Below are 24,234 nucleotides of genomic sequence, written 5' to 3' on the forward strand. Positions count from 1 at the left end.
GGACTTCCCGGGGGGCGCAGTGGTTAAGAATCCACCTGCCATGGATTTCTCTGGTGGCTCAGTGGTAAAGAATCCGCCTGCCAATGCAGGGGACATGGGTTTGAGCCCTGGTCCGGGGAGATCCCACATGCCTCAGAGCAACTAAGCCCCTGTGCCACAACTACTGAGCCTGCGCTCTAGAGCCCGTGAGCCACAACTACTGAGCCCACGTGCCACAACTACTGAAGCCCGCGCGCCTAGAGCCCATGCTCCGCAGCAAGAGAAGCCACCGCAATGAGAAGCCTGCACACCACAACGAAGAGTAGCCCCTGCTCGCCGCAACTAGAGAAAGCCCACGCGCAGCAACGAAGACCCAATGCAGCCATAAATTAATTAATTAATTAATTTAAACAAAAAGTTTGAAGAAGAAATCTTGAGACTTCCCTGGCAGTCCAGTGGTTAAGACTCCGTGTTTCCACTGCAGGGGGCGCGGGTTCGATCCCTGGTGGGGGAACAAGATCCTGCATGCTGCGCAGTGTGGCCAAAAAGAAAAAAGAAAACAGAAATCTCCAGGCCCAGATGGTCTCACTGGTAAATTATAACCAACATTTCAAGAAGAAATAAGGGCAAAGAGAAGAGGAAGAAACACTTCCCCGCTTATTTGATGGGGCCAAAATTAACACTGATACTGAAACCAGATGAAGACATTACAAGAAAATAAAACTTCAGATCCATATCTCTCATGAACAAAGATGTAAAATTCTCAACAAAATATTAGCAACTTGAATCCAGCGATGTAGTACAATAATAACACAGCACGACTAAATGTCCTTCAGTGAATGAATGAGGCAATGATATTCTTCTATATTCTCACTGTGGTGATGGTTACACAAATCTATAAATGTATCGCAAGTCATAGAAATGTACACACACACACACACACACACACAAACCAATTTTACGGTATGTTAATTTCTACAGTAAAGTTTAAAAAATTGTGTGGTGTGTGTGTATGTTATCTTTGTGACAATTGTAACTAGCATTTGTATTATACTTTATTGTTTTGTTGAAGTAGAGTTGATTTACAATGCTGTGGCAATCTCTCCTGTACAGCAAAGTGACTCAGTTATACACAGAGACGTTCTTTTTTTATATTCTTTTCCATTATGGTTTATCTTTTGATACAAAGTGTGCTTTCAAACACATTTCACAAAATCCCTTCAACTACAGTCGTATGAGGTATGTATTACTGGTCTCATTTTTGCAGACGGGGAATCTGAGTCTTAGGTGAAATGTCCTCCTGTGTATTAATGAGGAGAGTCAAGCTACAGGCGCAGACCCTCAGTGGAAGGTCTTATAAGCCCAGATTCCCACTAACACTCCCCTGGCTCTGTGCTTGTACCACCCGATGGTGATGGCAGTGAAATTCCTTGTCCCCTGGATAGAAAGCGAATCCAGGAGCAATCCTGCTCAAGGGCAGTGGCAGCTGGGACCTCACTGGAGAAGGGGTTGGGAGCTCACAGCGCAGGGAAGCTGTGGTCTAGCTCCCGGCCACGACAGGTAACTCCATCCCCCTGAGAGTTCAGTGCACCTGCAACAGAGAAGCCTTCCGCTCTTTAAATGCCTGCTCTCCATGCGGTTTCTTTTCATCTTATGATTTTCTTTCCTACAGTGAGGGTAAGGTATTCTACCATGTTCCAAGGAAGCAGCGGGAGGTGTGAGTGGAGGAGCGAGAATGAAGATTGCCACGGTATTCCATCCTATCAATATTTTCTCTAATTCCCTGCAACTTCATTAAACCCCTTCTCTTAGAGATCCTCCCTCTACTCCTCACCCCCACCCTCCTCAAAAAGCATGTGAGTTAAGGGCAGAGGAGAGAGCAGGACCTGGGGAGGCACAGCCCCTGGGGGTCCTGTTGATGGAGGTGGTCCGAGAGGAGTGGGTTATGCGCCAGAAACACACCAATGAGAAGCGTGCTAACAGAGCGATTGTATTTTTTTTTGTATATCTCTCCCCTTCTTTCAATTCAATTAGTATTTATCAAATATCAAGAGAGGTATTTGATACAAGTAATTGCATATATCCCTTCTTCATCAGAGAAGTAGGTCTTACTGGCCAAAAGCCATTTTCAAAGGACTTAATTTTAAAATGGAATCACAGCTCAAGGCTCTGCAGGAAATTTTGCCAAAATGCTAGAACCCATCAGGAAACTCTGGACAAGCAAGGGGCCGGTTTATTTCCCAGTGGTCACCCTATTGAAATCACATCTTGCTGGAGTGATACAGTACATCAGGCTTGATTCTGCCAGCATCCCGAGGCTGAGTCATTCCCTACCATTCCAACCTCACGGGAGTTAAGTCTGGCATGGGGGCTGCAGGGATGAGAGCATTCTGGAAGGCACAGAAGATGTAAAACTGAGTCTGAGGCTATGTTGGAAGGGAGCAGTAGGCTAAGGGAGAAGTTTGCAGGGTCTTTGTAACCTGTGCTTTGTGAGCAGAGGGTACGGGCGAGCCATATTTCATATACCAGCACTAGCAAATCACAGCAAAGGGCAAGAGATGACTTCCCCTTGTTTTTTGGGAGCGTGAGGCACGGGGACATGCTTTTTAGGGAAGCCAATTGTGTGGCTCCCCTGCTTGAAGCAACAAATCCTAATGGCTGGAGGAGGCACAACCCTAGGAGGACATGTTTTAAGGACGAGTAAGAGAGAACCCAATTGCTTCTCAGGCAGCCTGAGGTTATCCTGGGAACCCAGGACTCTTTCTTCCTTAAGAATCAAGAATGGTAGATTTAGGGGACTGCCCGGTGCTCAGTGGTTAGGACCCTGTACTTTTACTGCCGAGGGCCTGGGTTCAATCTCTGACTGGGGAACTAAGTTGATCCCGCAAGGTGGGGTCGGGAAAAAAAAAAAAAAGGTAGATTTAGAAATAATATTTTAAAATATCCCTATATCCAGAAGCTTTCTTCTTTGGGGGGCAGATAGCCTGCCTTAGTGTTCTGCAAAGAAAGCCAGTACAAGGCCCTAGAATAATCCTGAATTAATTTCAAGATTATGGGGTACTTTAGTTTAAGAAGCAATTTCTCACATGCTGCCTCATTTGATTTTCCATTTCTGTGAGGCAGGTTTTATGATCCCCTTTTGAGGAAGCTAAGGGTCCGCGGGATTAAGGAACTTGCTCAAAACTCTCCAGAGTCACGTGGTGAGGCAGGGACGAAATCCTGGGTTTGTACAGCACCCTTGCCCTGCCCTATGTCGCCTCTCCTACCTGGAGTGAGGTTCTCTCAGCGAAAGCCATCTCTAGGGATTGCAAAGATGACAAATGCAAGATAAGAACATACTGTGAATTTAACAAATACAGCTCCACTGCTGGCTAGGCATATTTGTTCAATGTTTTCCAAATCCCTGTCTTCTTTCCTCCCTTCCTTTCTTCCTGTCCTTCCTTCCTTCTTTCCTTCCTTTCACAAACACACACTGAGGGGCCACTACACAGAAGGGATGATGTTGGCATCCTGGAAGTTCCAAAGAGAAGTGAGACTCAGATTCTTTCTTCAGAGGGTTTACCAGGTAGTGTTTGAGGACAACTAAGCACGTTACAAGTAGACTGTAATCAGGGCCGGTGACGCCAAGAGTTCCCCCACCGTACTTATCAGAATCGATCATTTTCTTGTCTGTTTGCTTGTGTGTGTTCTGTCACCCTCAACAGTAAGCTCCCTGGGAGCAGAAACTCACCTACCTCATTCGCCCCCAAATTCTCAGTGCCCAGAACAGAACTTGGGGCACAGTTGATCCTCAGTAAATACTTGCTGACTGAATGAATCCAGGAGAAATTGATCCTTCATGGGGGCCTCCTAGAAAGTTTCAAGGAAAACATAGCATTTGTACTGGGCCTTGATGAAGAGGTTGTTTCTATAGGCAGGTACGGGAGTTGTCCGTGTTCCAGACAGAACAGGAAGAGCGTGGGGACGATGAACAGTAGGCTGGGTGAGGGACGCGAAGTTTGGCTGAAGCAAAGGGGGCGTGCGAAGGGGGCATTAGGTTGGGCCTACATGGTGGGGGGCAGATGGTAGTTTGTTCATTTGGCCACAGGAAACCATTCAAGTGTCTGTAGTGGGGAGAGGCTGGCTAGAGCCGGAGATTAGTGTGGTGATCCAGTAGTGACACTTCCTATGGGTGGAGTGAAAGTGAAAGAGAGTGAAAGCAGAGGGGCTGTTGAGGGTGCGAGGGCAGTAGTGAGAGCTCCTGTGACAGGTAACAAGGGCCTGAACTGGGTAGAAGTCGTGAGACTATGCAGAAGAGGGGCACGTCACATAAGACAGCCTGTTCAGGTCTCAGCAACTGAATGAATTATGGAGGCTGAAGGACAGCAAGTTTGCAAAGATGGTTTTGAGGTGCCCAGCTCCCGGGCTGGGAAGAGAAAAGGGGAAGTCAGAGGAGTTAGGCTGAGAAGAGGGGCAGAAGGGAGGGACGTGTCTGCTTGGGGCATCTGAAGATGGAGGGCCCACTGGGATGTCTAGTGAGAATGTCCAGTCAGCTGTCAGAATGTTAGAGATATGGGTATAGCCGACAAGCCCTCTAATCACTGAGCCAAAAATAGTCAACGGAACAGAGCTGGGGGAGCCTTTGACGGCAGCCGGCAGGATTACGGGCTGCAGAGCACTGGCCTTGGAAGGGACCTTGGAGCTCACTCCTCCTCTGTACAGGAGGGGAATCTGAGGTCTAGAGCGGTTGGGTGACTTGCCCAAGGTCACACAGCCAATCTGCCTACCGAATTCTTACAGGAGGTCAATGAACTTTAAGGTGATTGAAATGTTAAAATAGAACAGTCCCTAGCTTGCATCTCTCTAAGTGCAAAGCTGATTAGGGTACGTAGTAAGGAAATGATCTCTGTTGGTAAACGTAGCTGCCACCCAGATGAGAGCAAGCTCCTAAAGGAATCAGGTGCAGGATGGGTGGTGACTTGGATTTTATTTGTTTTTTGTTTTTGGTGCTTTGTCTCCTACATATAGCACTGCCCCCTCCCCCCAGGGCCACAGCTATAGATGATCAACTTATTCTGAGTCCTGAATTCATAACCTCTCACTGAGAAAATGTTTCCAAACTCCTGGGAGATGGAGGGCAAGGAAGAAAACCAAGCTCTGTCCTGAACCCCAAATTCCTTTCTTCCTCACTGAAAGGACATTGGTCCAATTACAAACTCCAGGATTTTTAAGAAAAGCAAACAAAAGCCCAACCACATGGCAAAGATCATCTGGCCTGTGGAGAGAGTGAATGATTAACTCCTGAGAAAGTGAGTTTTGAGGATTTTTTTATAGCGTTCAAAGGTGCTGTTTAGAAAATTTTAGCCCAGGGCAAAATTGTAAGAACAGCTCTCTCTCTCTCTCCCATCCTCGTGCCATGTGCTCCACCCATCCCCCCTTCCCTGAGGACCTTGAACCCTGTCCATGTGAGGAATGTCCTATGTCCAGAGCAAAGGGTGTGGGTCCCTTCCTGCCAGGCCCCTCTCCCTTGGTTCCTGCAGGCTGGTTTGGCTGCAGAGCCAGCTGGAAGGGCAGAGCCTTCCCCTTGGAACCCAGGTCCTAGTCTGCTTAGCTCCACGTGTCTCTACTGTCACCTACACTGTGAGAAATTCATTAGGCCAAGTGCACAAAACATGGCCCTGTTCACCTCCAGCAGGGTGACCTTGGGGGAATTTCTCTTACTCCCTCAGCCTCCATTCAGCTCATCAGCAAAATGGGTTGATGATGCCTACCTACCTCAAAGAGCTATTGAGGGGATTAAATGAGAGAAAGCATAAAACACTCAGCAAATGTGCCCGGCACAATGGAAGTGTCCACATGCCTTGTTGGACGTCCTTTCCTTTCCGATCCTGGAACATTCACCCTCTCCTCAACCCTCCTACCGGGACGCCTCTGGGCTTCTACTTTTCCCTCGCGTTTTCCTACAGGCATTATCTAAGGAAAAGGGGACCACAGGAGCGCGGCAACTTTCTTCCCTCTCCCGTGGCCGCTTCAACCTTGCAGGGAAGGCGGGCGAGCGACCTACAGCGGCACAGATAGGTCTGTGCTGGAGTGGCCATGCCTCTCCTCATGCAATAAACACTCCCCACTGCAAAGAGGGGCCCAGGGAGCACGGCCCGCCCTGTGGATCGGCACAGCCTTGCTGGGCACTGGGTGAGCTGTGGATGCAGGGCCCGGGTGGGGCCGCTGGGAGCGGGTGCTGCAAGCTCCCGACAGCTGGAGAGGGCCGAGCGGCGCCGAGGTCCGCAGTGTCCCGGTCTGGTCCCCGCGGCCGGCTGGCTCTGGGCTGGCGGAATTTCCCCAGGTTCCGAGCTGCGGAGGCGGGTCCGCTCGAGGGAGCCGCGGGCGCCCCCTGCTGCCCTGCACCGCAGCGCCACTGCCGCCCCGCCCCACAGATCCCGTCCTTTTCATTACCCACCCCACCACCCGTCCCCAGTCCCCCGCCCCCCACCCCCTGCAGCCGAGCCCGCGGAGGGTTTTACCAGGCCCGCCCTGCGCAGAGCCGAGGGTGCCCGCTTCCACCCTCTTTCCTTCTCCTCCTTACTCCTTCAAGAGCCCAAGTCCTGGGTACCAAGGGCACCAGTCACTAATGGTAGCCCCTGGCCACAGTCAAGGGCAGGGAGCATTCTTGATGCCCCTCGCATCTCACTGTGTGGGCAAACATCCCGGAAGGAGGCAGGAGAGAAGAAAGCGCAAGGGGAGAGGAGGGGCCCCGCCTGAGCGGCTGTGGCGATGGGGATAAGCGCAGGGCAGGAGCCAGAGCTCAGCTCCCTTTGACCCCTGCCACCACCCCCGCCCGAGCAAATGTCCCCAGCTGTGCCTTTCTCTCCTAGGGCAGCCTGGCTTGCTTGGCTGGTCTCCTAGGTCTCAAACGACGCGTTGGGGCACTCCCTAGCGAGCACGCAATATCCTGGGTGCTGGACCCAATACCCTAATATCCTTTTGTGCCCTGAAGAGGGAAGTGACATTTCACGTGATCACGAAGGGTTCTGCATTAGGTTGTCCAGGCGTTTTGTTCATTTACAACCACATTCTCTCCCACAGGAGCACTCTCACTGGTCTTTTGCACCAGTGTTCAAGGAGTAGGTCCTGACCAGAGAGTCACAGGTTACAACGTCCAAGCACAGAAGATATTACGTTCACAGAAGAAGTCACACAGCCAAAAATAAAGCTGGCTGAATGAGCGGAAATGCATGGTCTAGACTCGGAGACTTTCTGCCACTATTATTCGTTGCCACGCTTGGCAGGAAGGGAGGGTGAGGGCCTGAGGGCCTTTGTTTAATGCAAAGTGTGTGTGTGGCTTACAGTCACAAAACACATGTGTTGGATGCTGGCTGACTAGCTGTATCTGGCAAACACTCTACAACAAATATGTGCCCGTATCCCCACTGGCGGTGGAGGGAGGCTGAGATGCCACCGTCGCGTCTGCAGCATGAGTGAGCATCCTGGCTTTGCCGCACCACTGCTGTGCTCTGCAACGAGAGAGGAACCAGGCCCTTCCTGGAAAAAGGCTTCTGGAGCCAGAGGTAATTCCTCTTTCTCTAAATCTAAAGATGTGATTCTTCAACCCCTCAAAATGTTACTTTGTGCGGGAAAGAGCCTGGCCCGAGAGTCAGAAGACCTGGGTTCAAGTCCAGGCCTTGTGAGGAAGCAGATGCCTGTCACGGAGCAAAATCATTCACTCCTTCATCCATTTAACCAATATGCATGGAGCCCTTGCTCTGCACCAACATTGTTCTGGGCGCAGGAGATACAGCAGTTAGCAAGATAACTAACCCTCTGTTGGCACAGAGCTTACATTCTAACAGGGGACCAGCCAACCTACTACGGGGAGAATAAAGCAGGGCAAGCACAGAGGGATGGGTTGCTAACTGTTAGACGGGTCAGGGAGGAGTGGGCAAGGGATTTCTGAGCAGGGGGGCAGACAGGTATAAAGGCCCTGGGGCAGGAACTTGGTGTTCACTTGGTGTGTTTGAAACAAAACGAGAGAGCCAGTGTCCTGTCCCCGGCACAGAGTGAAGGGGAGTGGTAGTGGGTGAGGGCAGAGAGGGGAGCAGCAGATTGTGTGGGTCTTGTGAGCCATGGGAGGGAGTTTCAAGTTTTTTCTAAGAGTGATGGGAAGGTGGTGGAAGGATTAGAGCAGGGAAAACACATGATTCGATGTGCATGTGGAAAAGACCACTCTGGCTCTTGTGTGGAGGAGGCTCTTATGGGATGGGGTGAGGTGGCATGAGTGGGTGTAAGGGACCAATTAGGAAAACCCCGCAGAGTCTAGAAGGGAGAGGAGGACAAAGTGGCCTGGCAGTGGGGCAGCTTGGGGGCTGTGGGGAGTCATACTTGGACTATATTTAGAAAGTACAGCCGAAAGGATCTGCTGGTGGATTGAGGGTATGGGTGATGGAAAGAGGGCTCGAGGATGACTCCTAGGTTTCTGGCTGAAGCAAACAGTTGAATAATGATTCCATTTACAGAGGTGAGGGCAGGGTTGAGAGGGGAACTCGAGAGTTCAACTTGGGACATAATAAATTTGAGCAAATCATTTTCCATCCTCTCTTTTGGCCTCTGCCTTCTCAGCTATAAAATAAAGAGGATGCCCATGTGAGCCCCAGGATCTCTCTGTGGTCATTAGGGTTATTCTTCTTAATTCTTCCACATAGTCATGTCTTTTAAACCCACCAATATATTTTGAATTCAGAGAAAAGAAGTGACAGGACTCTTCTAATTCTTCTTTGGGGAGAGAAAGAGATAGAGATAAAAAGAGAGAACAAAAGCAAGTCTCCATGTCCCACAAGGGTTCCCACCCATGCTGTTGTCCTAACAACCAGGAAAAAGGAAACAGGGTAGAGGGTGAGGGGAGTGAATCAGAGCAGAGGGCACAGATGAGAAAGATCACCAAAAATGTATGACTGGCCAGTGTGACACTTCATTTCCTACATTTCTTAGGCTTGCACTTGAGAAGTTTCAAGGGCTTTTGAAAGGAAAAGCACTTTAGCCTTTGAATTACAAACTACCTCAAAGTTTGTGATTTGAGCCCAAATAGTCATTCAACCTGTCTGAACCTCGGTTTCCTTTACTGTAACTGTAAAGACCTCCACTATCTCTTCAAGCTAGAACATTTTGTGATTCTATGGCTTTTAAGGAAAGAAAAAAATCTGAATGCATGTCAAAGTCCAAGAAACTTGAGACCTGAATAGTTAATTTTTGAAAAAGTTTTGCAAACATTTTCATTCAACACATTATTTATGGGGCACTTACTATGTGCCTAGGGTTGTAAAGATACAACCTTGAAAATACAGATAGAAGTCCCTTCCTTATGGGGTTTTCCCTCTGGTGGTAGATAGATAGATAGATGATAGATACATAGATAGATAGATGGATAGATAGATAGATAGATAGATAGATAGATAGATAGGGCATCCAGGTGGTGATAAAGCAGAGAAGGAGGGTAGAACATGTCAAGACTTGGGTGAAGACGGGATGGGGACCAGTGATACTATTTTACGTAAGGAAGTTAGGAAAGGTCTCCAGACAGAGGGGACAGCAAGTACAAAAATCCTAAGGTGAAGTCACATTTAGAGTGTTCCAGGAAGAACAAGGAAGGCAGCAGTGTGACTGGAGATGAGTGTGAGAAAGGGGAAAAGCAGGAGGAGATAGATTTATAGAGGCAGGGGCTCCAGGTCATCCAGGACCTTTGGATTTTCATGTGAGTGAGATGGGAAGTGACTGGAGGATTGTGAGCTGAGGACTGACACAGAAGAGTAGAGTATCCCCTTGAGGAGTTTTCTATAAGAATTACGTGATTCTGCCTGAGCCAAGTCAGGGTGCTCACCTTTGGGGGTGGGAGCAACACGTTAGGTTGGAACAGCCTGTGAAACATCAGGTGGAGGCGGTCTGTGGGAATTATCTGGAATTCACAAGGAAGGTTTGGCTAGAGCTATGCACTTGGACATCCTGGGATGATAGATGGTATCTGGAGCTATAGGAGTGAGTCAAGTTGCCTAGACTGAATGTGTAGAGTCTGAAGAGAAGAGAGCTCAGGACTGAGCCCTCAAGAGAGGGATGACAACATTTAGGGGTGAGCAGAGGAGGAGTCAGAAAGGAGACTAGGAAGGAGCAGAGGGAGAGGAGAGAGAGGGGCGTCACAGGAACCCAGAGAAGAGTGGTGCAAGGAGAGGTGGACTGTGCTGAATGCTTCCCAGAGGTTGTGCAAGATGGGAGAGGAGAAGTGGCATTCAATTTGGCATGCAGGGTTGGGCAGAAGTGACATGTGAGTTGATGTTTGAAGTTTCCAGCTGCCTTGGGTCGTGCTAAGTAGCCAGTAGTATAGCAGACTAGGTATTCTGGATGACTCCCCTCCACCTGAGAGAGCTAAAATGCTGGGTTACATATATATTTTTTAAAACCATTATAAATGTCTCCCGGAGATAGAATGAAAGTAATAAATCCATAGACTTCAGAAATGAAGTAGAACTAGGAACCCTGGCAGGTGAGTGAACGAAGCTCGCTTTTACCCTGAGGGTTGCTGACCCTTAGAGATCTGGACCTTTCATTGGCAACTGTGCAAGTCTAGGGGACAAATGAGATCATCTAGGGCCTGCCCCAGGTGGGAAGCATGACAGTATTTTCCTGCATAAATCTGGACCTCAAAAGGCTGTATCCTCAGAATAACGGTGAACAAGGAATAAATGTGCCATGAAGAAGGCGACTAGCTTGCCTTGACCTTGGCACTGGGTGGAGGGAAAAGAATCCTCCCAGGATTCCGCAGCCATGAGCTAGCCTCAAATATTTTCTGTCTGAATTTATCTGTCTGTTGGCCTGAAAAATCTCAAGCATTTAAATTTAATTTAAATGGCCTTGGGTTGGTAGTGCTCTCAGATAACTGGCAGAATTAAAAAGAAATCCTTTCCAGGTACCGCAAACAACTTCAATCCAGACCTCAAACAATTCTCACAGGTAAAGTTTTAAGAAAAAATGAACAGTTCACCTTAAATACTTACAAAACACACAAGGAAACAAGCTCTATGACTGGTAATCAGTAAAAACAAACAAACAAACAACAGACAGCAAAACAACCAGTCAAAGATTTCAGATATTTGAATTTCAGATATGGAATATAAAACAATTATGTTTAGTATGTTTAAACAAATTAGAAGAGAACTTAAAAACATGAGCAGGCATAAGAGATTTTAAAGACTGAACAGGCAGGCTTGAGAAATAGGCCCAAATGAGAACTGAAAATAAGAACTGTAACACTAAAAATTTAAGACTCAGTGGATGGATTAAACATTAGCCTAGATGCAGCTGAAGAAAGAATTAGTCAACTAGAAGATAGATCCAAAGAAATTATTGAGAATGCAGTTTTGAGTGATAAAAAGATGCAAATTATAAAAGAGAAGATAAAAGTACAGAGAGTGGAATGATAGAGTCTACTATGCATGTAAATTGGATTTCCTTCTAGAATGGAATATAGAGAGAATGGGAAGGAGGCAACATTTAGCATTAAATGCTGATAATTTTTCAGAAATACTGGAAATAATTCCTCAGACTCAGGAAGCCTAACAAATCCAAAGAAAAAGAAAGAAGGGAGGTGGGAGGGAAGGGAAGAGAGAGAGAGAGAAAAGAAAAAGAAGGAGAAGGAGGAGGAAGAGAAGGAGGAGGAGGGGGGAAGAGATGGGGGAGAGGGGGGAGAAGAAATTAAAAGCAGCCGGAGAGAAAAAGCAGACACCCCACAAAGAAACACCAAATAGTCTAGTGATTGACTTGTCAAGAGCAACACTGAAGCCAAAAGAGAGTGGAAAATACCTTCAGTGTGCTGAGAAAAATTGTGTGAACCTAAAACAAAACACTCAGAGAAACTCTCTGTCAAGAATGAAGGTGAATAAGGACAATTTCAGACAAGTAAAAACAGAGAGCTTACTCTTGTGGACTCTCACTATAGGTCATGTCAGAGCATACAGTCCAGGCAGAAGGAAAATGATCCCTAACAGGAAGTTTGAGATTCAAGGAGTGGTGAGTATAAAGAGTGGCAAATATGTGAGTAAAATAAGAAAATAATAATGATTATTTGTATTATTTATAAAATGATAGTATAATATTATTTTATACTGTAATATAAAGTTATAATATTTTTAAATAATATTTAAATATTTAAAATATTAATTAATAATATTTTATACATAAGATTTATAATATGAATAGATAATAGTATATTATAATACATGTATAAAATAAAAATAAAATTTCTGTTTTACATACGTGGCAGCAGGGGGGATGGCCAACAGGCGAGAACCAAAATCCTGGCTCACAGCAGCAGGTGCTATGGGACGGGGAATGGCAGGAGCCACGCCTTCTAGGTTCCTTGTTAAAGAGGAGAGTAAAAGTGTTGGCTAAATTTTGACTCTAGAGTTTAGTCTATATGGATAGGCTTTGTAACCATTAAAAGGACAGAGATAGGATACGAGCCTTCCAAACTAGTAAGGGGGGAAAAGGAATGAAAAAAAGAAAAAGAAAAAAAATCAAGGTTTTAAAAGGCCAGAAGGTGAGGTGGGAGGCAGAGGAAGACATGGGTCAAGTAGAAAGTAAATGACAAGAGACAAATGAATCCAAATACATTATTCACCGGAAAAGACGCACACGGACTAAGCATTAGAGTTGCAGATCTCAACTGTCAGATGGGATTTTTTAGAAAATCCACCATTTACAAGAGACAGTTATCAACCACACAGAGACACAAATAGGTTAACAGTTAAAGGATGGTAAAAGATATAAGAGGCAACAGGGACGCAAAATAAAGTGGTGTCCCTATATTAAGACCAGACAAAATCAATGTTTAGGCAAAACATTTACAATAGTTTAAAAAAGGTCACTTTATAGTGACAGAATCTTTAACTGGGAAGATGTAAAAATTCTAAATCTGTATGTCCCTAATAATATCATCTCAAAGTGTGTTAAGTAAAAGTTTGACAGAATGATAAGGAGAAATTGAAAAATCCACACTCAATGGAAGATTTAAAAATAACTCTCTCAGGACTTCCCTTGTGGCACCGTGGTTAAGAATCCACCTGCCAATGCAGGGGATATGGGTTCGATTCCTGGTCCGGGAAGATCCCACATGCCACGGAGCAACTAAGCCCGTGCGCCACAACTACTGAGCTTGCGCTCTAGAGTCCACGAGCCACAGCGACTGAGCCCGCGTGCCACAACTACTGAAGCCTGTGGGCCTAGAGCCCATGCTCTGCAACAAGAGAAGCCATCACAATGAGAAGCCCACGCACCGCAACGAAGAGTAGCCCCTGCTCACCGCAACTAGAGAAAGCCCATGTGCAGCAACGAAGACCCAATGCAGCCAAAAAAAAAAAAAAACCTCTCTCAGTAAATGTTGGAAAATGCAGCCAAAAGGCAATTTGTGATACATGGAAAATTTGAGCAGCGCATGATCTAACTGACATTTCTTGAACATTTATCTAAACTTGCATCCCTTCTTTGTATGACATAAAATAAGGAAGAAATGCTAGGCTAAAAAGCTGACCTCGAGGGGTATCAGAGGATTGAGGCCTTTCAGACTTTCTCTGACTATAATTCAATTTAGTTAGAAATCAGTAACAAAAACATAATTAGGAAACACAATGAATTTGTAAATAATACTTTTTAAAAACTTCTAAGCACCTCATAATTCAAAGAGGAAATCATGGCTGGAATTAGAAAATAAATAGAACTGAAAAAAGATGAAAACACAATATACCAAAAGTTGTTAAAGTCCACTAAAGTGGTATGAAGAGGAGATTTATATAGTTAGAAAAGAAGAAAAACTAAGCATTAATTTAAGAAGTTATAGAAAGAACATCAGGATAAACCTGAGGAAAGTAGAGGGAAAGAAAGATATGAGCAGAAATGAATGAAACAGAAAACAAGTATACAATGGATAAGATCAACAAAACTCACAACGGATTCTTTGATAAGTCTCTAACAGATTATCAAGAAAGATGTGTACAGATGCATCAGAGTTTAAATAGATAATAAAATATTATGAACAAGTTTGTCAGTAAATTTGAAAACTTAGATAAAATGGGTAAATTTCTAATAAAATACAAATTGATAACACTTGCTCAAGAAGAACTAGAAAACCTGAATATCCTTTATCCCTAAAAGAAAATAAATAGTTTAAAGTCTTCTGACAAAGAAAACAGAAGGCCCAGTCGGCATCTTAGGTGAGTTTTACCAAACTTTCAAGAATAATTTATGCATGAAATAGAATAGAATAGAAAAAATAGAGGGCACTTCCTAAACCTGGTGAAAGGTACAACTATAAAATTTTAGAGAACAATATAGGAGCATATCTCCATGACCTTAAAAAAAATGAATGGGAAAGATTTCTTAAACAAGACACAAAATGTGCTCCGTTATAATGGAGAAAGTCACTGAAAATTCACCTATGCTAAAACGAAGAATTTAGATCAGTGTTATCACTTCAGAAAATGTGTTGACATTACCTCATAAACTTAAACACACATTTATTCCTTGAACCTGAAAATTCACTTCTATGTATGTACCCTTAAAAGACTTGAGAGCATCAGAAGACATATATAAAACTGTGCATAGAGACAGTTCAAATCACTGAAACTATAAACAACCCAAATGCCTTAATTGCAGTAATATAAATATATAAAGTGGCATAATCTTACAGAGGAATATTATACGGCAGCTAAAAGGAACATACCACTCCACATGCATCAACATGGGAGAGTCTCAAAGGTGTACTGTGGACATAAGAAGCAAATCAGACAACTTCGTTCAGGATGGTTGCATATACATAAAGCTTAAAAACAGGCAAAACTAAAAAGACAATTGGGATGTACGCAGGTCACATGTTTTAAAAAATGATTTCTGACTGCATCTGTATCAAGAACAGTATTTCTTTTATTTTCTTTTAATAAATGTATTTATTTTTGGCTGTGTTTGGGTCTTTGTTGCTGTGCATGGGCTTTTCTCAAGTTGCAGTGAGCGGGGTCTACTCTTTGTTGTGGTGCGTGGGCTTCTCATTGTGGTGGCTTCTCTTGTTGCAGAGCACAGGTTCTAGGGGCACGGGCTTCAGTAGTTGTGGCATGTGGGCTCAGTAGTTGTGGCATGCGGGCTTCAGTAGTTGTGGCTCATGGGCTCTAGAGTGCAGGCTCAGTAGTTGTGGCACACGGGCTTAGTTGCTCCGCGGCATGCGGGATCTTCCCGGACCAGGGCTCCAACCCGTGTCCCCTGCATTGGCAGGCAGATTCTTAACCACTGCGCCACCAGGGAAGTCCCGCAGGTCACATTTTGTTGATTCTAAAATTTACTTTTTCACCTTTTAATCTCTAAAATTAGGATGCATCTTATAATCAGTGGTGTTTTGTAATTACCCTTAGCAGCACTTTTTCTTTCTTAGACATGAAGTAATAATGCATCTCACAATTGTTGGGGGCTTAGGTTCAATGAAATATGATAGGTGGTAGAATGAAAGAAAAGCAGCAGAATGACTAACCTAAAATTTGGGATCACAATTACCTACGTTCAGGGAGAGAGGGGGCTAAGGAACGGAAGGGTCACCTAGGAGAATTCTAAAGTATTGGCAAAATGTTATTTTTTTCACCTAGACAGTGAGTATATTGGTATTTGTTTTACTATAATTCTTGAAACAGTTTAGACTCTCGCATGTATGATATTTTTTACAATTAGAAAAGTGTGAAGAGGTAAGGAAGTGGAGACACATGTATAATAATTCGGGAAGCTGGATAGAAAGGGAGGAAGAGAGGCAGGTGGTGGTTGGGGTAGGGTGTGGAGGATGCTACAGGGAAGACGGCCCTGAGAAGCCGGGGGGGCCAGCCCATCAAACATGGAGAAATCAGGAGAGATATTCCTCTATTGCAACAAGAGTGACAAAGGAGAAGATGGGTTTATGGAATATGTGGTGTATTTTGGGCATGTTTTCCTTGTGATGGTTTCTAATTTCTTTGTGAAGAATTTATCTGTGGGGTGGTGGTAGTTATCAAATGGACAAACGGACATGAGGAGTAGGCATCTAAAATGCTACACATTTATTCCACAGTTATTCCATGCCACGTCTAAACGAAGAGTTTTGTACATCCATTGCTCTATTTATTCCCCCATCAAAGTAGTGAGGTATATATTCTCTTATGATGTATTCATTTCCCAGGGTCGCCATAACAATATACCACAGACTTAAACAGCATGGCTTAAACGACAGAAAATTATTTTCTCACAGTTCTGGAGGCTGCAAGCCCACGATCAAGGTGCTAGCCTTGCTGGTTTCTCCTGAGGCCTCTGCTCAGTTTGCAGATGGCCTTTTTCCTTTGCACCCTTGCCCATGGTGTCTCTCTACCTCTTCTTCTAAGAAGATCAGTCCTATTGGATTAGGGCCCAAACCCTAACGGCCTCATTTTAACTTCATCACCTCTTTAAAGGCCTTAGATCTAAATACAGTCACATTCTGAGGTACTGGAAGTTAGGGCTTCAACATGTGAATTTGGAGGCTGGGGGCCACAATCCAGCCCATAACAATGCCCATAAAGAAATGGAGATTTAGGGAGGTGGAACAACTTGCCAAGGGCATGCAGGTACAGTGTAAGAGCTGGGATGCGAATGCAAGCAGATCAGTTGCAGTCTCTGAATGCCAACGATTCCACTGAAAAACAGTCTGGGGCCGAGAAGAGTGGAGATGCACGAAAAAAGGCTTTTGGAGAATTAAAGAAAAAAAGCTTCCGAATAAAGGAGTACTATTATATTATTAGACTTTCAGAGCTGTGCAATCTGTCCCAGGAAACAGACTAGATGAACTGTCCTCTCATACACTCCCTTTTTAAATCTGAGCTTTAATCAAAAAGACTATAGTTTTTGACCAAAACGGCAGTAAAGGCCAACAACTCAGCTGAAGTCCTCAGTCCCTGGTTCCCTTTTTGGAGAAGCCCGGTGTAAATTATGAGCTGAGGAGGGCGACACCTGCTGGGCTCTGCGGTGCGTGGGTGGGAACCTGGCTCTTTTCATAGGCAGTCCCCCACTGCTCTCTGCTGGCCAGCAGTTAGGAACACCCAGGAATGTGCAGACAGCCCTACTTCATTCAAAAACTACAAATCCATAGGGAAAGGTGGGAAGAATCTACTGGAATCAGACTGTGGAGTATGTCAGTCCCACTCCTTCCCATACATATACATACATTTCAAATCAATGGTACAGTCAACTTTCACTTGGCATTCCGTGACTGTGCAGCTGTTTCAAAACTTGTGTCAGTTGTTTTCATCATTAAAAGATATATAACTGCTACCTTCTCGAAAATGTTTCTCAGGATCCAAGAATATGAGAATTTGCATGCAGGTTTTGATGACTTTATAAAATATTGGTTTGTTCATACTTTCATGTTTTCAAAAACTATAGACTGATTGTAAGTTTGTTCAACATTTTAAAACCATGATTTCCTATGTGGCGGTCCAAGGACCCCACCACTTGGTTACACTATTTTTGTAAAAATAATTGTCTTCCTTTTCATACGTGACTTTTATTTTAAAAAGAATCAGCAGTTCTTGCTTCTAGAAATTATTTATCTAGGGAAAATGTTCTAAGTAATAAGGGGTTCCCTTGAATTGCGAAGCGTAAGTAGGTGCCAGAAGAAACTACGGCTCTCCAGAGAACGCCTAGAATTCCTGGTGTGTGTGTCACAGGATGTGTGGCCTCGAGGACCTCGGTGAAATTCAAAAGGAGTGGGCTCAAGGGCCTTCAGCGTCCCCATCCTCGTGTGGGTCCCCAGACCCCCTGTACACAGTTGCCGGAATGGGCATTTAAAATGCAAATCAAATCATAATACCCTTCTGCTTCTGGAGAGGTCAAACATCACACATCTGATTTTAGAGTAAAATACAAACTCCTTACCGGGTTTACAAGGCCAAGCGATCTGGCTCATGCCAGCCCCTCTAAGTCTGCCCTTGGCCCCCTTTTCTTCCCTTTCAGCTGTTTGCATTTTCATCCTTCAAGGATCTCTCTGTGGCTCTATTTCCATATTCTGTTTCTTCAGCCCACTTGCTACAATTTGTAATAATCAAATGTGTTTATCTGTTGTTCATTTCCTGTCTTTACCATCAGGCATCATCTGCCTCAGGTGAGTCCCTGCCCATCTTGCTCTTGCGGCATCCCCAGTACCTAATGCGTATATATTTATCAATGAATGAGGAAGTGAACCGCTAAGTGAGCAAAGGAAGGAACTGAGAGGTGAGTGACACCAAAGTCATTCCATGCAGGTCACAGTACCGAGTTCATTCCATAAATAGAAGGACGTCTCATCCCTGACCCACGGCATGGGACGCAAGGAAGGGCAGTCACTGGGGTTGCTGTGCTCTCATCTTTGACTGCACTAGTCATCAAAACCACTCCTGCCTTCTTAGAGAACACCAGGGAAGCAGGCAGATCCACAGTTTAGGAGAACTGGAGGGCACACGGGCATGCTCACCCATCGGACGTAATCATTTAATCAGTGGTGTAGATACTGATCCTGAATGCCAACACCAGCCACTGAACCAATGAGGAACACTTTGTGTTGGTCCAGCACCTTCCCCTTGAAAGGGCAGCAGCACAGTCCGTAGGCTCGCAGCCCTGCTCTGAGGGAGGCATATGAACAATCCCATTTTACAAATGGAAACATAATGAGCCCATGGTCAGTGGGCTGGAGAACCACTCGTGGGCAGCAGGCTGATGCCTGACCTTCCGGGGGTTCTCTCTACATCTTCCCTGACAGACAACCAGAGCCTGAGCAAGGGAAAATAAATTCAGAACTGTCATCGGTTCGGAAACTATGGCTTGGGGAAGCCTGATGAGAGCCGTCTCCCAAAGAGGTAGCTAGTCGGGGCAGAAATGGTTGCTTGGCTGCAGGGAGGCCTGGACCAGACATCTTGGGGCACAGGTTTTCCCCCCTGAAGTGCTGCTGGGTGGATGGAATTTTCCTCTGCCGTCCGTTGCTTCTCTCCTGGGCAGGATGCTGGCCTCTGACTGAGGAACAATCCACAGAGAGTGAGGTCAAGCTTGAATGAACTGTCCAAGAGCGTCCCACGCAGGGCAGCATCAGGGCAGGCTGACCTGGGGGTTCTGCAGGAAGAAGGCCAGCTTCTGGGCCAGGGCCCCCAGCTCGCCGGAATTGGCGTACCGCAGGAGGTTGCTCTTCCGCACGAAGTAGTGTTTCAGAAAGTGCTGGCTCACGCACTTGTGCAGCTTCCTTACTAGGCGCAGGAACGCTCTGCTGAAGACCCGCCAGTCCTTTGGGTGGGGATACTTCTCACAAGTCCAGAACAGCACTGTCTGTGGAAGGAAGAGGCGGTGTCAGACATCGTCCCGGTCTATTGAGGAGAGTGTCTTCAGGAACGTTCCTGAGCCCACGTGGCCTTGGAAGGAGGAGACGGGAGCCCCAGGGGCAGGCTGGGTCTGCCGTGGATTTATGGTCCCCAGCCTTGGACGGGCTCTCAGCCTCCTCCTGCTGGTCTCCTATGCCTCTTTGGTAATTTATTCTCTCTCCACTGGCATTTCCAACGATCCCCACTCTCCTAAAATTCACGATTCCCCACACCTGGCAGATGACTTTGCCTCCTTTACAGGGAAAATGCCTCGTGCGTGCAAACCAGCCATCGTTCCTTCATTTGGTATCTTCCTCTCCGCATCCCCCTAGCCTGGGAAAATCCCTCTGCAGGGCTGGGATCTCCCCTTCCAGCAACTGTAAATGATTGAGTTTCTTCTTCCTCATTGGCTTTTTATATCTATCAAAGCTCTCCTGCTCCCCAGGTGCCACATCTCCCTCCTGCCCTAACTCTCACCTCTCTGCAAATCCAGGTTTCTGCAGAGAATCATCTTAATAATTTGTCATTTCCTCTCCTCTGATGTCCTGCCTTAACCCACTCCAATATGGATTCTTCTGCTATCAGTCCTCAAAGGCTGCTCTCCTGTCCAGCGATCCCCATGTTTGCTAAACCCAGCAGGCTCTTTCCAGCTCTCACCCTACCTGACCTTTCAGTGGAATCTGGTTCTCTCATGCATACCCTCACTCCTGAGCCATTCTTCACTTGGCTTCCAAGTGGGTTTCTCTGAGCAGTGCAGCCACGCCTTGGAGCGCTCACCCTCCACCTGCCCTAATGCTGGAGTTTTGGGGGCTCCGTTCCAGGCCCTCTTCTCCCACTAAATATAGATAACTTGCTATTTCTTTTCTCCAGTTCACACTTCTCCTCTGACCTCCTTACCTGGTATCTCTTGGCCATCTGAAAGTTATCTCAGTCCATATGTCCAACCTGAACTCCTGGCCCTCCCCCACATACCTCGTGTGCTCCCAGGGTTGTTTATCCAGCCTGTTACGCAAGACGCAAACCTAGGAGTCATTCCCCTCCCTCACCACCTCCAATCAAGTCCTGCCAATCCTGCTGCCTGCGTATTTTTCAATCCACCCAATACGATCACCCTCTCCCACCGTGTCTTGCCCGAACCTCTGCCACAGCCTGCACCTCTTCATGTCACCATCCTATCTGTCGTCATCCACACTGCAGCCAACGTGATCTCTTTGAAATATAAATCGGTCTATGTTTCTTCTTGTCTAAAATACTTCAAAGTCTTCCCATTGTTTGTTAATTAAAAAATACCATCCTTAGCATGGTTTAGTTGACAAGGTTTGGTCCCTCCCTTCCTTTCCAGCCTCATCTCGCCCTGTGTTCTCCCTCCCTCTTTCCTTCTAGCCACACTGGCCTCGTTTCATGCTCTCTTCTATCACAGGGCCTTTCACAACCCACTTCTTCCGCATGGAGCATACTTCCTTCCCCAGCTTGTCCAGGAAACTCATCCATCACATCAAGCTTCCCTATGACACCCATTAAGCACTCTCTTCATCCCATACTTCTCATATGCAGCAATGATGACAGTGGTGGTCGTTTTCCTATGTGTTTAGGTGATTCCCTACCAGATGGCAAACTCTATGTGAGCAGAGGACTAGACCTATTTGTATTCACGCTGATGTTACTACATTCAGCAGAGGGACTGGCCCACGGGAGTCAGTCAATTGACATTTATTGACTGAGTGAAATAATTAACGTTTGGGTGTAGACGTTGAGTATTTTGAAAATATAGACTTTCCTAAAAAGTAGAAGAGCAGTTTTAGGTTCAGAGCAAGACATTGAATGTGTTTTCATTTGGAGTACACTGTTTTGAGTAAATGAGTTGGAGATAATTTCATGCTAGTCAAGATAACCTAATAAAAAACATGTTTTAATTCCTCTTGTAGTTAAGCTTTTATCTCCCTAAGCAAACAGAAGCAGTTAAGCCTATTATAAGCAAGGCTCTGTGCCTTTGAGCAGGTTTAGGAATAAATAAGCCAATGAAAGATAAGCTCTTTCTTCACATGGAATTGCTATGGGGGAGAAGCCTCTTTGGGGAGGAGGTAAAGACCTTCCAGGAGGTGCCCATGATCGGCACATCCTTCCTGATGCTGTTTTGCAGCCCAGTGTCTTCCACTTTCCCCAGACTAAAGCCTTGGCAAGGATCCTGCACACTCAAGCCATCATCCAGGATGGTATCTCACACCCACACCAGCAGCCACATCCATCCCGATACCTCCATGTGAGAGAATTCTACCCTTGGACAAGGGTGGAAGACGAGGGGGAAAGGCAGTCAGTACTGTTTCGGTTTCTCAACAAATAACCCCCTTGTAACTGCTCGTTCTTGAGAATGCACAATTTTATTATGCCGTGTAGGTGGGTTAGGGAAGACTAAAACAGGGGACCTTTAAGGAGTTGCCCTGAAATCCTCTAGGTGACTTACAAGTAAATCCTGGATGGAATGCAGTTTTGAGAGCAGTCAAGGGCTGGGAGGCCCGTGGTGGCCCTATTCAATCTTTCTAAAATACTCACGGTACTTAAAGTGTTTTCATCCATCCTAATTGCGGAGCAGTGAAGTCAGTGGTTAGTTAAGAGTATGAGATTTGATATGAGACCGCCTGGAGTTTCCTTCTCAGTTCTGACTTTTCCTAGTGTGGCCAGTGGTAAGGCAAGTAAGAAAGAAGCTAAATCCCCGAAATGAATTAGATTAGCTTCAGAAAGTACGTGTCCTCGATCCAGGAGAACAGGTGTGTGTTTTAGGGGGACGTGTTTGAGGACACTTTAAGAATGTTGAAACTGGAGAGAAAGGCCCCAGTATGTGCAAATGAGATGTTAACAGATTCTTGGGCAGGTCAGGGAGAACAGGTTATCAGAAAAGATAAGAAAGCAAAACAAAGATGAACAATTTTGCTGGGGGGGAAGAGTGGAGTAAAATGTGAAGTCATTCATTCAGATGATCAGCAAATATTTACTGAGCAACTACTACATACAAAGCATTGGGAGAGATACCAAGGGATCGCTATGAGTTGCCCTTAAATAGCTTGTGTTAGGCCTGAAAGAGTAACACAGGGCTGGGAAATGGTTGTCTACTGGACGAGACGAGGCCCAGGTAGGAGCATGCAAGGAAGGCACCACACACTCCAGGGACATGTGCTCACCTGTGTAGAAGGTTGGGGAGAAGGGCTGAAGCTCCAGGATGGATACTAGCTGGGCTGGGGCTACTAAGAGTCTGATACCTCCCCCCACCACAGTGTGCTGCACGCAGTATTACCTGAGCATCCAGTTCACCATGGGTGGTCAGAAATTTGAGAAAGGAGCTGAGAGTGTGATCAAAGGCCATCTCCCCAGGGGGGACCCCCTGATGCCCTGGTCCAGGTCAGGTTCTGCTACCCTGAGCCTTCCTAGAGCAACGCTCCTCTCCACCCCAGCATTCCCCCACGTGGCACGATTCCACGCACACCTGCAGACTGATTGACCAACGTCTGTCTCCCCTGCTGGACCACAAGCTCCATGAGAGCAGGAACCACATCTGCGTTTGTTCACCTTGTACCGCCAGGTGTAGAGCACACAGCAGGTGTGGGGGCAAGGGACTGGCCCACGGGGATCTCAATAAACATTTGCTGAGTGAGTGAGTGAATGCATTTATGGCTGTCTAATGGTAAGTCCTTGCCTGGTGATTTGCAACCCGGAAGTTCAGGTTTGCTGCCAGGTTTGTCAGGTACCACAACAGTTCCTGGTTTTCTCCTCTGCACAGAGTGCGTGTGTGAGTGTGTATGTGTGTGCGCATGAATGGCTGCACTTGGGCTAGAATGGGGACTGAATGAGTCATAACGTGACGGAAAATGCAAATCCATCTCAGGTGTGAGGAACTCCCAAGATTTCACCAGGCTGTAGATTTCTCAGGGGCAGAGACTGCATGCTGTCATTCATTCCTGAACCTCAGCCGGGTTTCTGGCTCACAGTGGGTGCTCGTGTTGGTTTGTTGAGTGAAATAAAAGGAGGGGAGAGGGAAAGGGAGAGAAGGCAAGGCAGAAAGGAAGAAAGGGAAGAGGGAAACTGGGAGAGGGAAGAAAGGAGGTGGAGGACAGGGACCCTGGGCAGGGATGCTGTGGACATGCACGCGTCTGGGGCTGTATATCTCCATAAGGAGTACGAATTTGTGAGATGGCAAAGATGGACACTAGGCCCCCTCCTACTCATCACACACACCCCCGTTGTGAGTGGCTCTGGTGACCCTGCAGAGGCCGCAGAGGGACCTACCCAGCCCCAGCCGCCCTGGCCCTCTAGGCCGGGGTGGCACACTCACCTGAAGGTGGTAGGATGTGATCACAGGTCTTTTCCCTGGACACCAGACGTCCTCCTTCATCTGCCTCATGGCCTGAAGACACTTCCTGCGGCAGCCCCCGTCCTCATCCAGCTGCTCCAGCAGCACCCGTTCAGCCCGCAAGAAGCTCAGCTGCCAGTGATAGTTTGAACAGGCCAACAAGCTAAACCCAAATGACTGCGGGAAGAGAAAAACAGGGAAACGAGAAGCATGATGCTGGTGGAGGAGAAAGCCATCTCCAAAGCAGTCCACTAGGAGGGGGGACCTGCCACTGGGCGAGCAGCACATCCCACGTGGGGACACGGAGGGAGCCTCAGGGGAGCCCCTTGCACGCAGGCAATTAACTGGGGAGGCTGCGTCCACTTTCTCCTGGGCAGTGGTTCTCCAACTTGAGCCTGCCCCAGAATCACCTGGAGGGCCTGTGAGAACACAGATTGCTGGGCCCTGCCCACCGAGTCTCATTCCCTAGGGCCAGAGCAGGGCCCTGGAATCTGCATTTACCACAGATTCCCAGGTGCCGCTGCAGGTTCTGGGGAT

At 46.5% G+C, this 24,234-nt stretch overlaps 1 protein-coding gene across 4 annotated transcripts in view; it reads right to left on the reverse strand.

Annotated features, from left to right (window-relative positions):
• The window catches only part of MAB21L3 (mab-21 like 3), a 54,223-nt gene that overhangs the window by 11,996 nt on the left and 17,993 nt on the right, over nt 1-24,234 (reverse strand). For 3 of the 4 annotated variants that reach the window (XR_009538823.1, XR_009538821.1, XR_009538822.1), the window contains exons 6-7: nt 23,680-23,874; nt 17,908-19,323 (exon numbers count right to left, since the gene is read on the reverse strand). Coding sequence is in view for 1 of the 4 variants with exons in the window: in XM_060139249.1 (XP_059995232.1) it covers nt 19,090-19,323; nt 23,680-23,874 (429 nt within the window). In the remaining 3 variants the exon portion in view is untranslated. Of the gene's footprint in view, nt 1-15,345; nt 19,324-23,679; nt 23,875-24,234 lie in introns of those variants that run through there. The other variant, XM_060139249.1, reaches the window with a different exon arrangement.

The sequence above is a fragment of the Lagenorhynchus albirostris genome, chromosome 2 (genome assembly GCF_949774975.1).
Source record: "Lagenorhynchus albirostris chromosome 2, mLagAlb1.1, whole genome shotgun sequence".
In the NCBI taxonomy this organism is placed as follows: domain Eukaryota; kingdom Metazoa; phylum Chordata; class Mammalia; order Artiodactyla; family Delphinidae; genus Lagenorhynchus; species Lagenorhynchus albirostris.